Source organism: Eublepharis macularius, chromosome 3 (assembly GCF_028583425.1).
Source record: "Eublepharis macularius isolate TG4126 chromosome 3, MPM_Emac_v1.0, whole genome shotgun sequence".
Lineage (NCBI taxonomy): Eukaryota > Metazoa > Chordata > Lepidosauria > Squamata > Eublepharidae > Eublepharis > Eublepharis macularius.
Window position 1 is genome coordinate 185,571,295 of NC_072792.1, and position 19,812 is coordinate 185,591,106.

Consider the following 19,812-nt stretch of genomic DNA (forward strand, 5'->3'; position numbering starts at 1 on the left):
CATCTTTCTTTTTGCAGAACAACACAGGTGCAGCATGGGGGGAACTGGCTGGGTGGATGAATCCTCGCTCTAAGTTCTTGTCAATAAAACTTCTCAGCTCCTTTCTTTCGGCTGGGCTCATCGAGTACAATTTTCCTTTAGGCAACTTCTTCCCTGGAATGAGTTCAATCGCACAGTCCGTGCCTCTGTGAGCGGGAAGCTCATCAGCCTCTTTTTCATCAAACACTTGTTTCAAATCTCGATATTCGGAGGGAATGGCGTTCTCTTCCTCCGAGGTTAATAGCACAGTCTCTAATGGGGAGGGTGCCTCCCTGCCCCAGACTTTAGTCCATGCATGTTTTGCACAATGATCTCTTTTAAATTCCACCATCCCAGTAGACTATCTGATGTACGGGTCACGGTCCCAGAGCCAGCGACTTCCCAGTACCAAGGGATATTTAGCCACATCGCTGACTACATATGTTCGGTTTTCCCAGTGATCTCCCATGCCCGTAGGAGTAGGTTCAGTTTTGTAGGGTGCCGGATGCATGTTAGACCCGTCCATTTGCTCAAATACTATGGGGTCTTTGAGTTCTGTTCAAGTAACAGAGTACTTGAACGGACAAGCGGGGATACATTTAAACCGAATCCACGCAAGAAACAATTTGGGGGTGGGAAGTCTGGCTACCTGAGAAGACGCCTGTTCTAGATGGTTTCTAGATGGTAGCAGAAGAGCAAGATTTGGATTCAGTAGCACCTTAAAGACCAGCTAGATTCCCAGGGTATGAGGTTTCGAGAGTCTGAGCTCCCTTCGTCAGTAACAAGGAGTCAAAAAAGGAAATCCTTCCTTTTCCCATTCCTCATATCTGATAAAGGGAGCTCTGACTCTCAAAAGATCGGACCCTGGAAATCTAGTTGGTCTTTAGGGTGTTACTGAACCCAAATCTTGCTGTTCTAGATGGGGTTCTGAAAGATCAGAACCACAGCTTGGGAAGTTATCTGGGATCCACCCTTGATTTTGCTGTCATCTGCAGTGCTTTTTTTTTCCCAGCCCCCTCCCAGCACTGCTTGATCATTGTCATTCACGTCTTGATGATTTCCAGCTTAGACTGCTGCAATATGTGGGGCTGGCTTTGAAGACTGTTCGCAGGCTTTCTTAGTTCCAAACGCAGCGGCCTACGTTTTGTTAGGACGAAGCAGACGGGAACGTATTACACCTTTTGCAAAACAGGTGCTGGTATGTTTCTGAGCTTTATTCAGGGTGCTGCTGTTAACTTGTGAAGCCTTTGGTGGTCTCAGTCCAGAATACTTTAGGATGAGCCTGCGCCCTCCTGGCCTTTCCGATCTGCCGGTGGGGCCTTGTTTAGGAGGATGAAAGCGTAGCATCCTCCAGGAGACGGCTGCCTTTTCAGCCGTCGCTCCAGCATCGTGGAGTGCCCTCCTGCTGGTGCGTCATTCAGCGTTACCTTTTCAGAGGCAGTTACAAGCTTCCTTTCCGCTGGGAATTTTAGAGACAAGGTTCTGGTAACTGTGGCTGGAGAGCTGGCGGCGGCGGCTGCTATTTCGGGTTCTGGTTTGAGCCAATGAGCTGTTCGGGTGGATTTTATTTTTGCGTTGTTACACTTTGATCTGTAAACCACTTCTCGTAAATGCTTGCTGGAATGTACCCAATACTGTACATAAACAAACGTGGCGAGGATGTTGAGCAACGTGGCACAGGGCAGGAGCGCTCCAGTCAGCAGGGCGGCCCTCCGCCTTCCCCTGCAGATCCAAAACAGAAGCCACGTGGGTCTCACAGCATATGGGGCTCCCGATATAAGGAGCTCCCGAGGGGCAGAGCTCCCATTGTATGGAGTTCTCAAGTACTTTCCCCTTTCAAATAACCGGTGTGTGGGACCCAGATTGGAGTAAACATGCAAGCTCCTATCCGAGCTGTGATTAGAAGCCCTCTGTTTTCCCCAGGAAGGCAAATAATGGCTTCCAGGGGTGGGGGAAGGCTTAAACCTCTCTCTACCTGCACCACCATCCAGTCTGGATTAGGGTCCTGTATGCCAACAGTTTACCAGGAAATAAAGACTTATTTATTTATTTATTTCTATTCATATTCCGCCCTCCCCGCATCGGCAGGCTCAGGGTGGATTACAATTAATACAATAATATAAAATACATATACCTATAAAACCCCGTAAAACACCGTAAATATTTAAAAACACACAACAAAGCAATACAGCAGCAGATTAAAAAAAAAAACATAGGCGCTAATTCACTGAACTCCCAGTGTCGTGAACGGTTTATTGATTTTATTTCATTTCTGCCCTGCCTTCTCCCCAACGGGGACCCAAAGCAGCTGACGTCATCCCCCTTTTCCTCCATTTTATCCTCACAACAACTATAATGATGATGATGATGATGATGATAATGTACCGCCTTTCAGGACAATTTAACACCCACTCAAAGAAGTTTACAAAGTATGTTGTTATTATCCCCACAACAAAACACCCTGTGAGGTGGGTGGGGCTGAGAGAGCTCTGAGAGAGCTGTGACTAGCCCAAGGTCACCCAGCTGGCTTCCAGCGGAGGAGTGGGGAATCAAACCTGGCTCTCCAGATTAGAGTCCTGCTGCTCTTAGCCACTACATCACAGGCTCTGTGAAGTAGGTTAGTCTAAGAGTGTGTGATTGACCCATGGTCACCCATTGATCTTCAACAGCAGAGTGGGGATTTGAACCTGGGTCTTCCAGCTCCTAGCCCAGCACTCTAACCACTACGTGACGCTTGCTCTTCTTTTAAATAGCCAGTGTGTGGTTTGCCCCCCCCCCCCACAGTGCTAACAGACCCAATGTGGAGTCAAGGAAGACACACTGTACGAAAAAAGGAGCAGATTTTGTATGTTACATTTTACTTCTTACATTTTTAAGTTGCTTCCCCCTTGGCCACAGAACTGCCACAGGGAACAGCTTTTTAAAGGACTGTAATGAAATGATTAGCCTGGGAGAGCCTGATCTTGTCAGAGAAGCTAAGCAGGGTCGGTCTTGGTTAGGAATTGGATGGGAGGCCTCCAGCGAAGACCAGGGTTGCAGAGGCAGGCAATGGCAGACCGCCTCTGTTAGCCTCTTGCCTTGAAAACCCCACCGGGGGTCGCTGTAAGTCAGCCATGACTTGAGGGCAGGATTTCAATGAAATGATCTTGCTACACCACAGAGACCTTGATCACAGCTACGACTCTGAGAATCCAGAGCTTTCTCTTTCCAGCAGGGGCAGGTTGGGATCTTAAAGCAGACCTGGAAGAAACTGAGCCAAGCGGACTCCCCATCCTGTGCCACAGGGCCTGCTAAGCTTGAACCTGGGCTGTGATCAGAAGGGTGTGGACCTTCAGCGCCATTGCCCAACACAATACAAGAACTCGTGGGCACTCGATGAAATCGCTGAGCAGTCGGAACGGATAAAAGGAAGAACTTCTTCACCCAAAGGGTGATTAACACATGGAACTCACTGCCACAGGAGGTGGTGGCAGCTTCAAGCATAGACAGCTTCAAGAGGGGACTGGATAAACAGATGGAGCAGAGGTCCGTCAGTGGCTGTTAGCCACAAGGTATACATGGAACTCTCTGTCTAGGGCAGTGAGGCTCTGTATTCTTGGTGTTGGGGGGGGGGGCAATCAGTGGGAGGGCTTCTAGTGTCCCTTCCCCACTGGCAGACCTCCTGAGGACACCTGGGGGGGGTTTGGCCACTGTGTGACACAGAGTGTTGGACTGGATGGGCCACTGGCCTGATCCAACATGGCTTCTCTTATGTTCTTAGAAGGCCTGCAGGGAGCCACTCAGCCCAGCTTGCCAGGAGACTTCCCTGTTAAGTTTAAGGGCCAAGTCACCTCCCTCCCCTACTTCCTAATCCTTGGGATCTGTCCCAGAGCACTTCGTGAGCCCAGCCATGTGCAGCTGGTTCTGGGGAAGAGCTTGGCAACTGTTTGGCTGCTCACACTTACTCCACGGCGTTGATGAAGCCCAGAATGTGAAACCCACGTCATGTGGATTTTGTAGCGATGTCCAACGTTTCCAAAAATACCAAGAAGGGAAGAGCCTCGTGCCATGGAAGGTATACCGTCTGGCTCTGTCAAAGGAGTGGAGGAGAAGCGTTGAGCTGAAGCGACGAGGGAGTGCAGATGAGAGGCACGCAGCCCTGGTGAGCGCAACGGCACAGTCTCTCTCTCTGAACCTGTGGCGTCACATGGAAACGAGCACACGCTATCCCCAGAAGAATTTCAGGCGCCGGCAAGGAAATCTAGGCTGCATTTGACATAAAGGCAGATAATCTCTCTGTGTTTTGTGTGTGCGATGCGCCGCTAGCTCTGTGGCGGAAAGGAAACCGGCTGCCGTTCTTTGCAGATCAAAGCGAGAGCTTCTTGGAGGAGATCAAATAGCAAAATGTAAATCAATGGAAGTGTTTTTCAGCACACTCGGCTGCCTAATTGGCTCTTTGCGCCAGGAGTGGAGCAGCTGAGGCCAGCTTCAAAGGCAGCCCTCGAATCCCACCAGCCTGCCTCGATGGAGGCCTCTGTGACCACCCCCCGCCCCCCCGCAAGAGGCAAGCAAAGGGCTTGGTTCTTGGAGCAGCACATGAAAATACTCAGAGAGCAAACCCTTCTGGAGTTGAGGCACCTTGGGACATGATTCTGGGTAGGTGTCATCGGAACAGCTGGAGGGGTGTAGTAAGAATCATAGAATCGTGGGCTTGGAAGGAAACTCCAGGGTCATCTAGTCCAACCCCCTGCACAATGCAGGAAATTCACAATTGCCTACACAATCTTAACTAGTAGTCAGGAGAGCGGCTGAGAGTTCCTAGTTCAGGTTCTCGTTGTGTCATGGAACCTCACTGGGTGATCCTAGGCCAGTCACACACTGTCGGCCAAACCTACTCCACAGGGTTGTTGGTGTGGGTAAGATGGTGGAAGGGAGAGCTGTGCTCCCCATGGAATAAAAATGTACAAGAGAGAGAGAGACAGAGAAAGAGAGATTCCTGAAATGCATAGAATCTGGGCAAATCCCAATGAGAAAGTGTTGGATTTGAGCGGGTGTTCCTGGACCTTCCCAGATTCCCCCAAACTCGCCACTCCACTAAGCACAGAGCAAAGCTGCCTACAGCCTAAAGCGCCTTCCTCCAACTTAAGCGGCTCTTCCTGCAGTGCAGACTGGTGGAACTTTCTCCAGCTTGAGGCAGGTTGCTGCCCAACAGGTGAGCCTTCTTTGACCGCATGAGCAATTCAGTTGCCCCTGCTCTTCAGGGGTTGGCCCTTTAACTTAGAGCCAAGCTACTAGTGACGCCTGACACAGATTGGACACTTGTCAGCTTCCCTCAAGTTTTGATGGGAAATGTAGGCATCCTGGTCTTGCAGCTGTAATGGAGAGCCAAGCTGTAAAACCAGGACGCCTACATTTCCCATCAAAACTTGAGGGAAGCTGACAAGTGTCCAACCTGTGTAAGGTGTCACCTGTAGCTTGGCTCTGACTAGGAAAGGTCTCTTGGGCCGGCACAGGCTGAGCCAGAGTTTCTTGCCCTACATGGACTACCCAGCATATAGTAACATAATTTTATTTTTATTTATGTCACTTATAGTCCGGCTTTCTCACTGAGACTCAAGGCGGATTACACATTGTGATAGTACAGTCAGTATCGAGGACATTTCGATAAACAATGCCAGCAAGTAAATACAAGTTTACAAAGACATGGCAATAGCAAGAACCCAATGCAGAGTTGAAGAAATGCTGAAACAGAACCCAAGCAATTCTAGGATTGACATTAAACAACATGAAGCACAGGTAGTACAATATACTACCTGTGTACATATTAAAATCAACAGGTAAGGCAACATAGTGGTGAAATCTAAGAAGAGCCCTGTTGGATCACACCGGTGGTTTGCCTATTCCAGCATCCTGTCTCGCGTCAGGGCCAACCACGGGCCACTCTGGTTACACTTAGCTTCCTCCTGGGCTGTTTCAACGTCTCAATCCCCCACCCGCCCATCAAGGCTCATGCAGAGATGCAGCCAAATAAAAAAGAACAAAGAGTCTCTGAGAAGGGGGACCATCTAGATTTCTGCAGAAGAGGGAGGGAGGGAGAGGACGAGTCAGCCACAAGGATGCCAGGGGCCCAATGCAGTTGAGGCCAGGCTGGGCTTTGCTTCTGCTGCTGGGGGACAGGCGGAGCCTCAAAAGCCCCACTGAAGAAGCAAGGAAGAAAGTGAACCCTCGGAGGACTTTCTTCCCAATCCCAAATAATAAGGCAGCATTTTTGCTTGAATGTAAGAAGAGCCCTGCTGGATCAGACCTGCGCTCCATCTAGTCCGGCATCCTGTCTCACCCAGTGGCCGACCAGGTACTCTGGAGGGCCACCAACAGGGCAAAGACTTGCATTAATTGGCCGTAATCAGGGGTCATTTCGTAGAAAAAAAGCTGCAGGAACTCATTAGCATAACTCATTAGCATATGCCACACTCCTTGATCGGGCCGAAATGGCCGGGATTTGGCTGCTGCCAGATGGGGGATTGTTCCCCCACCTGGCAGTGGCCCGATGGGGGCCCTTTTGGCCCCAATCCAGGTCGAAAGGCCCCAAATGCCTCAAAATGCCCATTTTGCGCACGTTTTGGCCTGGATTGGACCCAAAATGTCCCAGATCGGGTCAGTGCTGGGCAGGGGAGTGGTCCCCACCAGGCACCGACCCAATCCTGGCGGTTTTGGTCCTGATCCCAGCCGAAACAGGCCCCAAATAGCCAAAAATGGCTATTTGGGCCCCGGTTGGGCCCGGATCAGGGCTGAAACAGCCAGGACCAGGTCAGTGCCGGGCAGGGGAGGGTTCTTCCACCTGGCACCGACCCAATCCCGGCTGTTCTAAAATGGCTAAAAATGACCGTTTTGGGCCCGTTACAGCTTGGATCAGGGCTGAAATGGCCAGGACTGGGTTGGTGCCAGAAGGGGCAGGCTTCCACTGCCCGGCACCAACCCAATCCTGGCCATTTCAGCCCCAATCCCAGCAGAAAATGTCCCCAAATGGCTGAAAGTGGCGATTTGGAGCCTTTCAGGCCCAGATCAGGGCCAAAACAGCCTGATCAGGCCGGTGCCGGGTGAGGGAACCCTTCCCTGCCTGGCACTTACCTGGTCTGGGCTGTTTTGGCCCTGATTCAGGCCCCAAAAGGGCCAAAAATGGCCCTTTTGGGCCTGGATTGGGGCCAAAACGACGGGCTGGGTTGCTGCCAGGCGGGGGAGGCTTCCCCTGGCTGACACCGACCCGATCCAGCCCATTCGGTCCCAAGCCAGGCCGAAACGGGCCCAAAATTGCCGTTTTCTCCAGGGGGAACTGATCTATGTCATCTCAGGAGGTGGTGGGCTCTCCTTCTTAGGAGGTTTTTAAGCAGAGGCCGTCGGACAGCAATGCTGATTCTGTGAACCTGGCCAGATCATGAGAGGGAGGGCAGGAAGGGTTGCATCAGTGCCTAGTCCTTGTGGCCCCTTCTTGCATCAGGGCTTAGTTCTCATGTTCCTTCTTACACGCCCAGAGTAAGGCCAATCGCCACTTTGGGGTCAGGTAGCAATTTTCTCCAGGCCAGTTCAGCTAGCGATCCTGATGGTGTTTTGCCATCTTCTGGGCATGGAGCAGGGGGGTCACTGGGTATGTGGGGGGGGGGGATGTATTTGTGAATTTCCTGCATTGTGCAGGGAGTTGGACTAGATGACCCTGGAGGCCCCTTCCAACCTTATGATTCTATCTGGAGATTGGTGGTAATCCTGGGAGGTCAGTAGGCTCCACCTAGAGATTGGTTGCCCTGCTATCCAGTGAACAAGGCAGGAATAAAGACAATGTAATGTCCTGTATTGAGAAACAGGAGGCCCAGTCTGAGAGCCTTTGGTACTTAAGCAGGGGCTATTTATCTACTAGCAAGCTTAGGAGCAAAGCTCGGATTCTTGCTGCCATCGAATACCGAAGCACTTCTCTTTTTCTAGCTTGTCTCTTGTGTCTGGCTCCTCCTTCATGCTTTATATGATTGAAGTACCCGCTGGCTCCCGTGTATGTTGATGTATTGCGTAGGGCCGCACAACTGCTGGGAAGCTGCCATAAAGCCCTCTTGCTGAAAATTACGGGAAGACGGCAGAAGTATTGGATAGAATCAGAGTGAGAGGGAGGGCCTGTGTTGATCGTGGGATACATTATAAGGAGGGGGTAATGCAAGTTAGAGGGGAGTGGGGAAGGGAAACTGGAAAGATGTGGAGCCAAGGGAATTCTACTGGATGTAGCTACATTCAGCAAAGTGAGGAAGAAAAATGGATGATGTATGTAGATCAGAGAAGACAGAGCTGGAAAGACTGTCAAAAGAAAGAGCAATCTGTGGATTGGAGTCCGGGAGTCTCGCTACACGAGACGCCTTGGCGCATGTTCATCAAGTGTAGGGAGATGCAATGTTAGCTGGGAAGCATAGTTTAAAAAGACAGAGCTGGCAGAGATCGCTCCTCAGAGGGTTTGTCAATTTCATCTTCGTCTAGATCTATCAATTTCACCTCTTCCATCTAAAACTGTGTGGGATCCCAACCAGCCAGGAATGGAAATGGGCTTGGAGCTGCCTTCCAGAGCTGAGTTTGGACCTGGAGAGGTTATAGGCTGAAGTTTCCCTTCTGGCATTTCACAGCCCCTTCACTCAGCTCCAGTGTATAGCAAAGCCTTTGCCCTGCTGCCTGCTCTGTTTTTTTAAACTACTCTTCCCAGCTAACACTGAATCTCCCAACACGTGTTCTTTACGTGTCAGATGTCTTGTGTAGAGAGACTCCAAGAAGGCAAATGAAACACTAGCAAAATTCTACATCCAAATAAGCCCCTCGCTGGACATTCCTCCTGCAGCTTTCAGGCTTTAGCCCGTACAATTCAATATACTTTCGAGGGGCTCCCTTCTTACGTCTGCTGTACAGAGTTTGTTAGGATGCTCGATTCTTGCCTGTGTCAGAAGGCCAGTTGTACAAACACACCACAGAATTCACGCCACCAAACAGATGAGAATAGGATAGCCGTTGCCAAACACAACGTTCTTCAGACGCTGAAAAGATCTGCTCTCAAATCTCCTTCCCCCTCACCTCAAAAGCCTCACTTGTAAATGTTTTTGTTGAACGTTTACTTGGCGTGGCTGAATATTTGGTATCCTCTCGACATTTTATGGATTGGATCCCACAGATCTATTCTGCTACTGGTGGCATTTTTCTCCTTTTGAAAGAGGCTCCTTCACGCATTTTAACAATCCTGAGAGTGGAGAAAGTGTGTGCGGGTGGGTGGGTTGATGCCCTGTGGCAAACAGGAATGTAACACAGCGTGTGCAACACAAACTGTATGTACTAGCACATGCAAGGCCCAAAGGCGCACTCTCCTTCCAGCCCTGTAGTGCCGACTCTAGTCCAGAGTGGTTGAAGGGGGCGGTGCCATGTTGGCCTCCCACCTTTGGGTTGGGGAGGGTTCTCCCCACCATTGCACCTTAATGTCTTTGGTTAATTTATTTTATTATTGTTTATTGTATGTTGATTTTAGAATTATTGTTTTCTTGTTTTTATTGATTTTAACTGTTGTTCAACACCCAGAGCCCCTGAGGATGGGTGGTTTATAAATTGAAATAATAATAATAATAATAATAATAATAATAATAATAATACACAAAATTCCCCCATCTGGTGTACACTGCTGCACGTACACACCTTGCACTCCTGCAGCTTGGGGTGCTCTTACCTCTAGTGTACACAGGTGCCAGGGGAGGGGGGAGCAGAAACACAGTGCAGGAAAGTGAAGCTGTTAGGTAGGCCCCTAGGGCCCAGCAGGATGCGCCCCCTCTTCTCTTCCCCACGGCAGCTCGTACCAGTTCTGGAACTCGTTTTTCATTAAGCCTGAGCTGATCCCCCCGCCCCGCCACCCAAGACTCTTCCGTATCGGTTGCTGCTCTCGCTAATATAAAAGATGGCGCATCCAGTTTCATCTGGCATAAGTTAGGAGGTGTTTGCAGAGTGGAAAAAGGAGCACTTTGAAAGGGGTGTAATTGCAGCGTGTGCCAGACAGCGGCTTGACAAAAGGCCGGCAGCTTCTATGAGCATCAAGGTTGTGAGTCGCAGGCTGCCTCGTGTTCAGCACATGATGTTCGTTGCTGATGGGGGTATCGGTGTGCGCATCAGGTTCCCGGGCACTGACCTTTCCATTGTGCTGTTGACGGGGCAGCAGCATTTCCTCCTTTGTATTGTCGAAGGCTTTCACGGCCGGAGAACGATGGTTGTTGGGGGTTTTCCGGGCTGTATTGCCGTGGTCTTGGCATTGTAGTTCCTGACGTTTCGCCAGCAGCTGTGGCTGGCATCTTCACAGCTTCACAGCTGCTGGCGAAACGTCAGGAACTACAATGCCAAGACCACGGCAATACAGCCCGGAAAACCCCCAACAACCATCATTTCCTCCTTTGTTTGATCGTTTCTGGGCTGGTGGGGAGGCGGCGAGAAATGAGTCCTGCGGGGTTGATGAAATATTTAGAGTTCCGGCTTGTAAGCAGACATAAATGATAGCCCTGATTAATAATGAGCGAGCTTGGAAATCAATCCTGAGACCCACTTTGCGATGAATTCAGGCCTGGGAAACGACGGGCAGCCTGCTGATTGTACTAGGAGCCTCCATGTGCGGGTGTGCGGGTGTGCGGGTGTGGTGGAAATACACTGGCTGCAGTTAGGCTGGTCTGGTTTTGTGGCACAGAGTCCCTTTTCTGGAGACTACAGTTGTTTACAGCACATTCCATGGCACTTTTGGGAAAAAAATGCTGGAGGGTGGGGAAAACAGGTTGCCTTTGACTTAAATGTTTGGGGCTCTTCATTATTGCCACATTTCCAGATTGTTCATGTTCTTGCACGTGCGCTCTGCAAGGAAGCCAAGGCAGCGGCGTAGCGTGGGTTTGGAGTGCCCGGGGCAATTCCTGGGCTCCACACATGCGCATGCAAAGTGCGTGCATGCTCCTGGGACTGCACGATGACGTCGTTGGAAGTGACGTCATCGCACAGGGCATCGGAGCGCTCCTGCGATTCAGGCCACTCGCCTCCCTCTCCTCATCAGACAGCCCTCCATGGCAGCTGCCCGCGCCACTGCCGCCAGCTTGGCATGTTCCTCAGCTGCAGGAGGGCCAGCTCTGCACCCACAGAGCCGCCCACCCCGTCACCACGGGTGGTCTCCCACGGAGTACAGGCTGTCCTTGGCATGGCGCTCTGTGGTGCTCCCCCCAAATTATGTGCCCAGGGCGACCGCCCCTCCTCCCCCCTATACTACGCCACTGAGCCAAGGAATGCTTTTTCTTTGTTCTATTTATGTGACCACTGAGTACATGCAGCCCATTTTTAGGCACAACGTGGCACTGTGGTGACCTACATTGTGGCCACAAGTATGTTTGTATCATATATACGTTCACGTCACAGCAGGTTCAAGGTATTTTGAAACCGAGAGCAAGGTACGCCTCTTGGGCCTGCACTGCCACAGTGCCAGTCCACCCAGCTACTGTAGGTCCAGGAGGGAAAGCCAGTCCCTCCCCAGCTGTGCAGCTGCTGCCCCCCAGCTGTGCCCCTCTGCTGCACTGAAGCCGCTCGCTTTGTGTTGCTTGCGTAGCTCAACTGGAGGAAAGGCTGGCCTTGCTGATCCCTTCTTGGGGGTTGGGTCCCACCGAGGGGATGCAGGATCCGTTGATAGGTTTCTGACCCGCTTTGTCTCTCCAGTGCAGGATGGACTGCAAGGATGTTGCGGCAGAGACCCTCTACGACGTGCTGCACGACATCGAATACCGGAAAAAGTGGGACTCCAACGTCATCGAGACTTTTGACATCGGCAAGCTGACGGTCAACGCAGACGTGGGATACTACTCCTGTGAGAGGGGGCGTGGGTGGGCAGTGCTTTGCGTCTTCATTGCATGCCCGAGAAACTGTGGCCAAGCTAGTGCTTGGCTTCCACGTCTTTGGGCAGACCCAACACCCTTTTGCCAAGGAGGACCTTAGCTTGGGGCAAAGGTTGCCTCTTGGCAAAGTGGTTGACCCCTGCCCTCACCAAGGTAACTGCCTGAGGCCAGGGGGAATAATATTGATGATGACGATGATAATAATAATAATTACAACAACAACGGTGTGCTTATATACCCCCCTTCTGGACTCAGAGCACTGAACAAAGTCAGTGTACTTATTATCCCCACAATACAGCTGGGGGCTGGGGGGAGTGGCTTACCCAAGGCCACTTACTGACCTCATAGCAGTAGTGGGATTCAAACCAGCAGGGTGCTGATTCACAGCCCAAACACTGACCCACGGCCACCTACTGAGCTCATGACAGTAGCGGGAGTGGAACCAGCAAAGTGTGGAGTGGCAGTCCGACCGCTTAACCACTATGCTACAGCAACTCACTGAGCAGCACACTTATACACCGCTCTTCTAGGCAGATGAGTAGCCCACTTAGTGTGGTGAATAAAGTCAGTGTTATTATTATCCTTACAATACAGCAGGGGGGCTGGGCTGAAGGGAGTGGCTCACCCAAGGCCACCTTCTGAGCTCATGGCAGGAGAGGGACTCGAACCAGCAGAATGCTGACTTGCAACCCAACCACTTCACCAGTATGTTACGGCAGCTCTTTCCCTGGTGTTGCTTGGCTCTGGGGGTCAGTTCTGCCAAGAGGTGCTGCATTTGGCCATGCACCAGGTACAGACAGTGTCAGAAGCCTCGCCTATGCACGCCCGACTAGGTTACCAAGGCACACATGGTGATACACTGCTCCGTGTAAATCACCACCGGGGGCTCCATCTCGCCCTGCCCTCCCCCCCCTTCCCAGTTTCAGGCCCAATTGCAACATTGGCTGGGCAAAAGAAACCCCCTGGGAGACTTGGCACGTGCATGGCCGGAGCAGCTCCTGGGTGGGATGCTGTGCGAGCACAGAGGCCCACCCATGAGTCCCTATGCCTCAGCCAGCACCCGATGTCCGTTGGGCCCCTCTGAAGTCACGGGCTGAGAGCCAAGACCTCCCTTGCTTCTCTTGCTGTCCTCGGGATCGATATTTGATAGGTTCTGATGCCGATGGAAGAAGGTTGGCGAGCGACCTCTTCTTGTAGTCTGCAGCTCAGGCACGGTTTGGAAAGATGCACGTCACTGGCTTCCCCAGGGCACGTCCCCTGACAGGTGGAGCAACGCAGAAGGGGCCAGTGAGGGTTGGCATCAACCTCTCCTACAGCTCGTGTTGGCTTCCAGGGGGGTCTGCTCCGGAGAATTTCCCCCTGAGCGCTGCCCCACCCTCATGGAGCCCAGCCTCCCGCGCTGTTCCAAATCGGTGTCCTTTGGCAGATGGCTTCCCTTATTTCCGGGTGAGGTCACCTCTTGTCGCCCTCAGAACATCTGGGAGAAGTTTTAGGATGGTGCCTCTTTTTGCTGAGCCTTCTGGCTGCTACAGACCAACCTGACTGGTCGTCTTCTGCAGTCTGAATTTGCATACATCAGCATATCAGATGAGCAACACCCTTTCTTCTTAGCTCAGCTGCAGCACCCGCCCCCCATACACACCCCGCTCCTACGCCCCCTTCTCCCCTTCCTCTCTCTGTGCTGCTGGCCCAGCTAAAATCCCCACTTGGCCATATTGCCGGTCTGGGGGAAAGGGGTGGCGGGATAAGCAAGAAAGTGCCTTGGGGTTGCCAGGCCACCCCACATTAAATTGGGGAGATGAAGGGACAGCTTGCGAGGGTGGGGCTGGGGTTAGCTGCAGCCTGGAAGAGTTCACGCACAGTTCACCATCTTTTCCCTTTGATAGGGAAGTGCCCGAAGCCCCTGAAGAACCGGGACGTGATCACGCTGCGTTCCTGGCTGCCCATGGGCAGCGACTATATCATCATGAACTACTCAGTCAAGCACCCGGTGAGTCCTCTTTCTTTCCAGGCCGGGGGGGGGAAGAGGGGGGGGGAGGCACATGCCCTATGCATGCACGAGCTGCAGGAATTCAGCAGCCACGTTCAGGCGGGATAGGAACACGTAAGCAGGCGGGGATTGCATTTCCGGTGGATTTGATGGGGTTTATTTAGGACAATTTTGGCCCCACGTCTCATAAGCCAGTAAAAACCGACCCTTCAGTTCTGGGCATGCAGCACTACTGCTGTTTCTCTGCAGTACTCGATGCTTCTGCGTCCCCCACCTCTTCAGGTGGCCCGGCTGTCATTTCAAAATCTTTTTTTAAAAAGATGCTTAAAATGGGATTTGCACTTCAGTGGCGAGGCCTGAAAGTGAAAATGTCAGCAAAAACGGCGGCATGCTTTGATCTTATGGATCTCTGTTTCGTGGCTATGACTTTTTAAAAAACACCGAATGTCTAGAGTTTGTCTTTGTTGGGCTTCAGATGTTTCTTAATTTCTTTTTTAAAAAGAGACGGGTTTGGAGGCTCACATCTGCCTGACACAACCCTCCGTGCTTCCTAATCTCAGACTGAGGTTGCCAGGTTGGAGATTTGGGGGTAGAACTTGAGGAGGGTGGGGTTAGAGGAGGGGGAGGACTTCTGCAGGCTATAATGCCACAGAGCCCACCCTCTGATGCTGCCATGTTCGCTGGGGAAACTGATCTCTGTAGTCCGGAAATCAGTTATAATGTCTAGAGATCTCCAGCCTTCACCTGGATGTTGGCAACCCTATCTGTGGGGAAAAGATGCCCCCCCCCCATTAAATTAACATTTGGCACAGGAGGAAGACCCTGACCTGGCTAGGCCAGGTGAGCCTGATCTCGTCAGATCTCAGAGTGGAAAAAGGCACAGGTTGGACACTTGTCAGCTTCCCTCAAGTTTCTTTCTTTTTTAAAAATTTTTATTGGATGGGTCATTATACAAATATAAAAACATACACAGTTAACTTTCCATCATATTGTAATACCCCCCCACCCTTCCCACCCTTTTCTGTTGACTTCCGACAGTTTTCCATTCCCTTTATTACCTCTTAAATAAAACCTTAACCAAGCTAAAATATATATAATATAATAATACCTATCTAATGATAAATACCATTATCTAACATTACATATCCTTTAGTACTATCTATCTATAATATCCAATAACCTACAATATAATATGTCCCCTATGTTAATAGCTATATACTACATTCTAAGAATGGGTCATAGTAATATATTTTATACTATTGCATATCTTTAGATAGCACTATTACATATATCTATCATAACTATAATGTTCAACATTATTAATATCCTTTATATTTTTATCCAATTCATGACGTTATAACCTAGTAAATGATAACATATTGTACCTACATATATCAATAAAATGGTATATTATCACAAACTAGATTTTTTACCTCTAATATAATATAATGATTACTACCTCTGTAGTAATGTAGGGCGTCCTGGTCTTGCAGCTTGGCTCTCCGACTGCTGTCCAATGGACTTTTCAACTGTCGCTTGTCCAACATTCCGCCAAGCTGCCTACATTTCCCGCCAAAACTTGAGGGAAGCTGACAAGTGTCCAACCTGTGCCTTTGGTCACTTGTAGTTCCGCTCTCAGAAGCTAAGCAGGGTCGGCCTGGGTTAGTAAATGGACGGGAGACCTCCAGAGAAGACCAGGGTTGCAGAGGCAGGCAAGGGCATGAAGACCTCACCAGAAGTCTGCCATGACGTTGAGGGCACACCACGCAGGAGGAAGGCCTTCTTTTGTACTGGGCGGAGTCTGGTCTTGACTACTCCCATTTGGAGGGCTGTTGGTACTCTGTTGATGAACCGAACCTGCACCGCGTCTGACGGGCTTTCTGTGCCTCTCGTCTCTTTTCAGAAATACCCTCCCAGGAGAGATATGGTGAGAGCTGTCTCCGTCCAGACTGGCTACCTCATCCAAGGGAAAGGAGCCAACTGCAGCATCACCTACCTGGCTCAGGTAGACCCCAAAGGCAAGTCTTTGCCCGGTTTCTTCATCCTCTTAAGGAAGATCCTTACTCTTGCTCAGTTCGTAAAGAGAGGCTTCCATTTAAACTTCCAGGAAGCTAATCAGGCCTCAAGAATTCCAAATTTCCCCCTGCCTGAGGCAACGATACCATGTGCCTGGCGTCTCAGTTCTCCCTGTGTGTGTGTGTTATGTGCCGTCAAGTCACCTCCGACCTATGGCAACCTTATGAATGAAAAGCGCAAGAGTCCAGTAGCACCTAGAAGACTCACAAAATTAGTGGTAGGATAGGAGCTTTCATGAGCTGTGGCTCACAAAAGCTCCTACCCTACCACTAATTTTGTGAGTCTTATAGGTGCTACTGGACTCTTGCTCTTTTCCACTGCTACAGACAGACTAACACGGCTACCCATCTTGATCTATCCCTATGAATGATCCAGAGGAGTTAGCCGTGTTAGTCTGTAGTAGCAAAATAGAAAAGAGTCCAGTAGCACCTTTAAGACTAACCAACTTTACTGTAGCATGAGCTTTCGAGAACCACAGCTCTCTTCGTCAGATGAATGAAAGACCTCCAAAACATCCTATCATTAACAGACTTGCTCAGATCTTCCAAACTGGAGGACGTGGCTTCTTTTATTGAGTCAGGTTCTCCCTGCCTGTACAGAACTGGAATCCTTCTGGCTTTCCATGCACTCTCGAGAATGGCAGTATTTTGGCTTTTAAGCAAATAGGTAATTTCCAGCCCCTGCCATTGAATGTGTTTGGCTAGCTTCATTTAGAAGCTGAGATGTTCAAGAGGTTCTAGGTGGGAGTTTCCCATGTGGAGGAGTTACGGGAAGGGGGCTTTTTCACTCAGCAAAGCTCACTTATCCCTACCCCTCCCTACCCCTCTGTCTGTATAGATCTGCCCCCCAACACAATAATTATTCAAAATGCACACACTAGCCCGAAATTTTCAATTATTTCCTTGCAATACTTCTGTACAACTTCCAGGTTATTGTTCTACAATAACCTCCTGCCATCTGACTGTCTCTTAAATAAACTGTTGACCTCACCAGTCTGACTGGGAGTTGCCGATCCTGACATAATAGTGGCTAGAGCTGGGTGGCTTCAAATTGGGCAAGGTTTTCCCAAGCTGCCAGAATTCTTTTGAGAAGCAGACAAAACCCACACAGGAACCAATTGGCTGACACCTTGTTAATGTTGCCACCTCTTTCCCCTCGTTCCCTCAAAATTATGTTGCAGAAAAACGTAAAATTCTGCATGCACCTACAAGTGAAGCAAAAAAGTGATTCCCTCTTTGCACAACGGACTGCAAAGGAAAAATTTAAGGTTGGTGTTTGCAGAATTCAGATTATTTTTAGCAGCGAAGGGCTGTGAGTGCTCTCTTTTCTTTCCTGCAGCATCAGCCATCCAGAAATTCCTTTCTCTGCCTCTTTATATCAACTCTCTATGGCCTTGAGAGGCATATTCCTGGCTTAGACCACTTAATGGACTGTGGAGCTCCGTTGAGCTGCTCAAGGAATGAACTCTGTGTGTGTCTGAGCTCTGGCCGCACAGTCCTGCAGCATTGGCTGTAGATCGGGCGTGTGTGTGGGGGTGGGGGGGGGGAGAACTGACAGACGGAAAAGCTGGTTGGATTTGGGTGCTGGCCTTTTTCTTTTTAAAGCCTAAATCCCAGCTGTGCAGAAAATGTATCTCTGACGGCTATAGAAGCTGCAACTGTTTGTAAAGAGGTTGCATGAGATACGTTGAGGATTTGTTCTTGAGTAGCGGGGAATGTGTGATCTGGCACCCTGAGATCAGACCCATACTGGAATCACCAGATATATAAGCAACAATCGCCTCCACCTTTGCCGCTGGTCCCTTTTCCCTAGGAGTCTTTTGCATCCACCTGGGGAAGGCAGACTTCGGCCAGGTTAGTTTGAAATTCTGTTCTTTCGAATTTGTAAGAGCAGTCCCGCAGGATCAAACCAAGGAATTGTCTAGTCCAGACAGGAAGGCCTCAGGCAAGGCACGATGGCGTGGGCGAGGCTCTGTTGTTGGGAGATCTACTGCCAGTCATGGAGGCTCCATTGAGTTTGCTGTTGGCTCATCACCGGATATTAACAATCATTTATGATTTTGTCTAATCCTCTTTAAAACTGGTTGAGCCAGTGGCTGTCAATACATCTTGAGGCAGAAAACTCCATAACTTGATAACAAGAAGTATTCACTCAACTTGTGATAGAATCTTAGCTATAATTACCTTATGGGATATGTAGCTATAATTATGTGTTGTGTGAAGACCTTTCTTTCTTTCTTTCTTTCTTTCTTTCTTTCTTTCTTTCTTTCTTTCTTTCTTTCTTTCTTTCTTTCTTTCTTTCTTTCTTTCTTTCTTTCTTTCTTTCTTTCTTTCTTCACAGAGACAAAGATTACACAGTGTGAGTTAGTACAGTCAGTTTTGAGGATATTTCAATAAACAATGTAATAGATATATAAATGCAAATTTGCAAAAGTTTAAACCAGCTGAAATACAATACCCAGTGTTGAAGACATGTGGAACATTAGCGGTTCTAAGACTGAAATATTTAAACAATATAGAACTACTCCATAAGGTCATACTTAAAGCAACAGATAGTACACAGCAGCACGTAGTAGCACAGTCTTTGGTCCCTGTCTCATTACAGGTGCCTCTCTTTGAGACCCCTTCATTACAGGATAGCCTCGCAGCTGAGTAAAAAGCCCTCTTGAATTATTCAGTCTTTGCAGAAAGTCAGGCGAGTGGGAGCGTTCCTGACCTCTTCAAGTAGGCCATTCCATACGGTGCTACGGAAAATGCACATATGCGTGAAATTGATTTGCCCATGTGCAAGGTGCGCCTCCTGAATTTACCGCCCGTCAATTTCATTGGGTGACCCTGGCATCTAGTATAATGGAAAGGTTCTGTCCTCCTTCTTAACACCAGGCAGAATTTTATAAATTCTGAGAGCCAGTTTGGTGTAGTGGTTATGAGCGCGGGACTGTAATCTGGAGAGCCGGGTTTGATTCCCCACTCCTGCGCTTGAAGCCAGCTGGGTGACCTTGGACTAGTCACGGCTCTCTGGAGCTCTCTCAGCCCCACCCACCTCACAGGGTGATTATTGTTGTGGGGATAATAATGACATACTTTGTAAACCGCTCTGAGTGAGCATTAAGTTGTCCTGAAGGGCGGTATATAAATCGAATGTTGTTGTTGTTATTCCACATTCCTCCTCTTAGCTGTCTTTATGGTATGGCCTTGAAACGCCTTAGCCTTTCCTCCTAGAGAAGGAGCTCCAAAACCCTTGAATATTTTCTATGTGCTTGTCTGGATCTTCTCCAGTAGTACAAGATTCTTTTGAAGACGGGACTCTAGAGTGGTGCTGTTTTCCAAATTCAAATCCCGAGCCCCTTCACAGCTGCCCTGCAAACTCCCGTACAAAGACATAGATTTCAACTTTCCTGTGATTATACTGTTATAGTGGACTGTTTCAGGAATAAGTCCCATTGAATAACATGGGACTTACTTCTGAGTAAACCTTTTCAGGATTGCTCTAGTTACCTATTTGCGGTCTGCCCAGCCCATATGTGACATCAACCTGTGAGTGATAAACATGGGTGCTTCTGATAATAAAAGAGGCCGGCATATCTTTGGAACCGCACAAAATCCATCATTCTGAGAATCTTCCATTTTTTAAAATGAACAAATGGTCTCAGTCGAGGAAAAAAGGCTGGGAAAGGTGTGATGAAGTCTCAGAAGTTCGAGGTGAAAGAGTGAAGTATGCTAATGCCTTCAGTTAGCTTCTCTCTCCAGTCAGCAGGGTGCAAACACTGCAGTATCCGCTCCAGAGATTTAGACAGGTGTGAACAAACCATCCACTCCAGCTCACTCAGCTGGTGCA

The 19,812-nt window shown here is 49.5% G+C and overlaps 1 protein-coding gene across 1 annotated transcript in view; it reads left to right on the forward strand.

Moving 5' to 3' along the window:
• Positions 1–19,812, forward strand: part of STARD10 (StAR related lipid transfer domain containing 10) — a 49,133-nt gene that overhangs the window by 20,466 nt on the left and 8,855 nt on the right. The window contains exons 2-4 of the mRNA XM_054974606.1: positions 11,734–11,881; positions 13,796–13,899; positions 15,803–15,917. Of these exons, the coding sequence (XP_054830581.1) occupies positions 11,734–11,881; positions 13,796–13,899; positions 15,803–15,917 (367 nt within the window). The remainder of the gene's footprint in view (positions 1–11,733; positions 11,882–13,795; positions 13,900–15,802; positions 15,918–19,812) is intronic.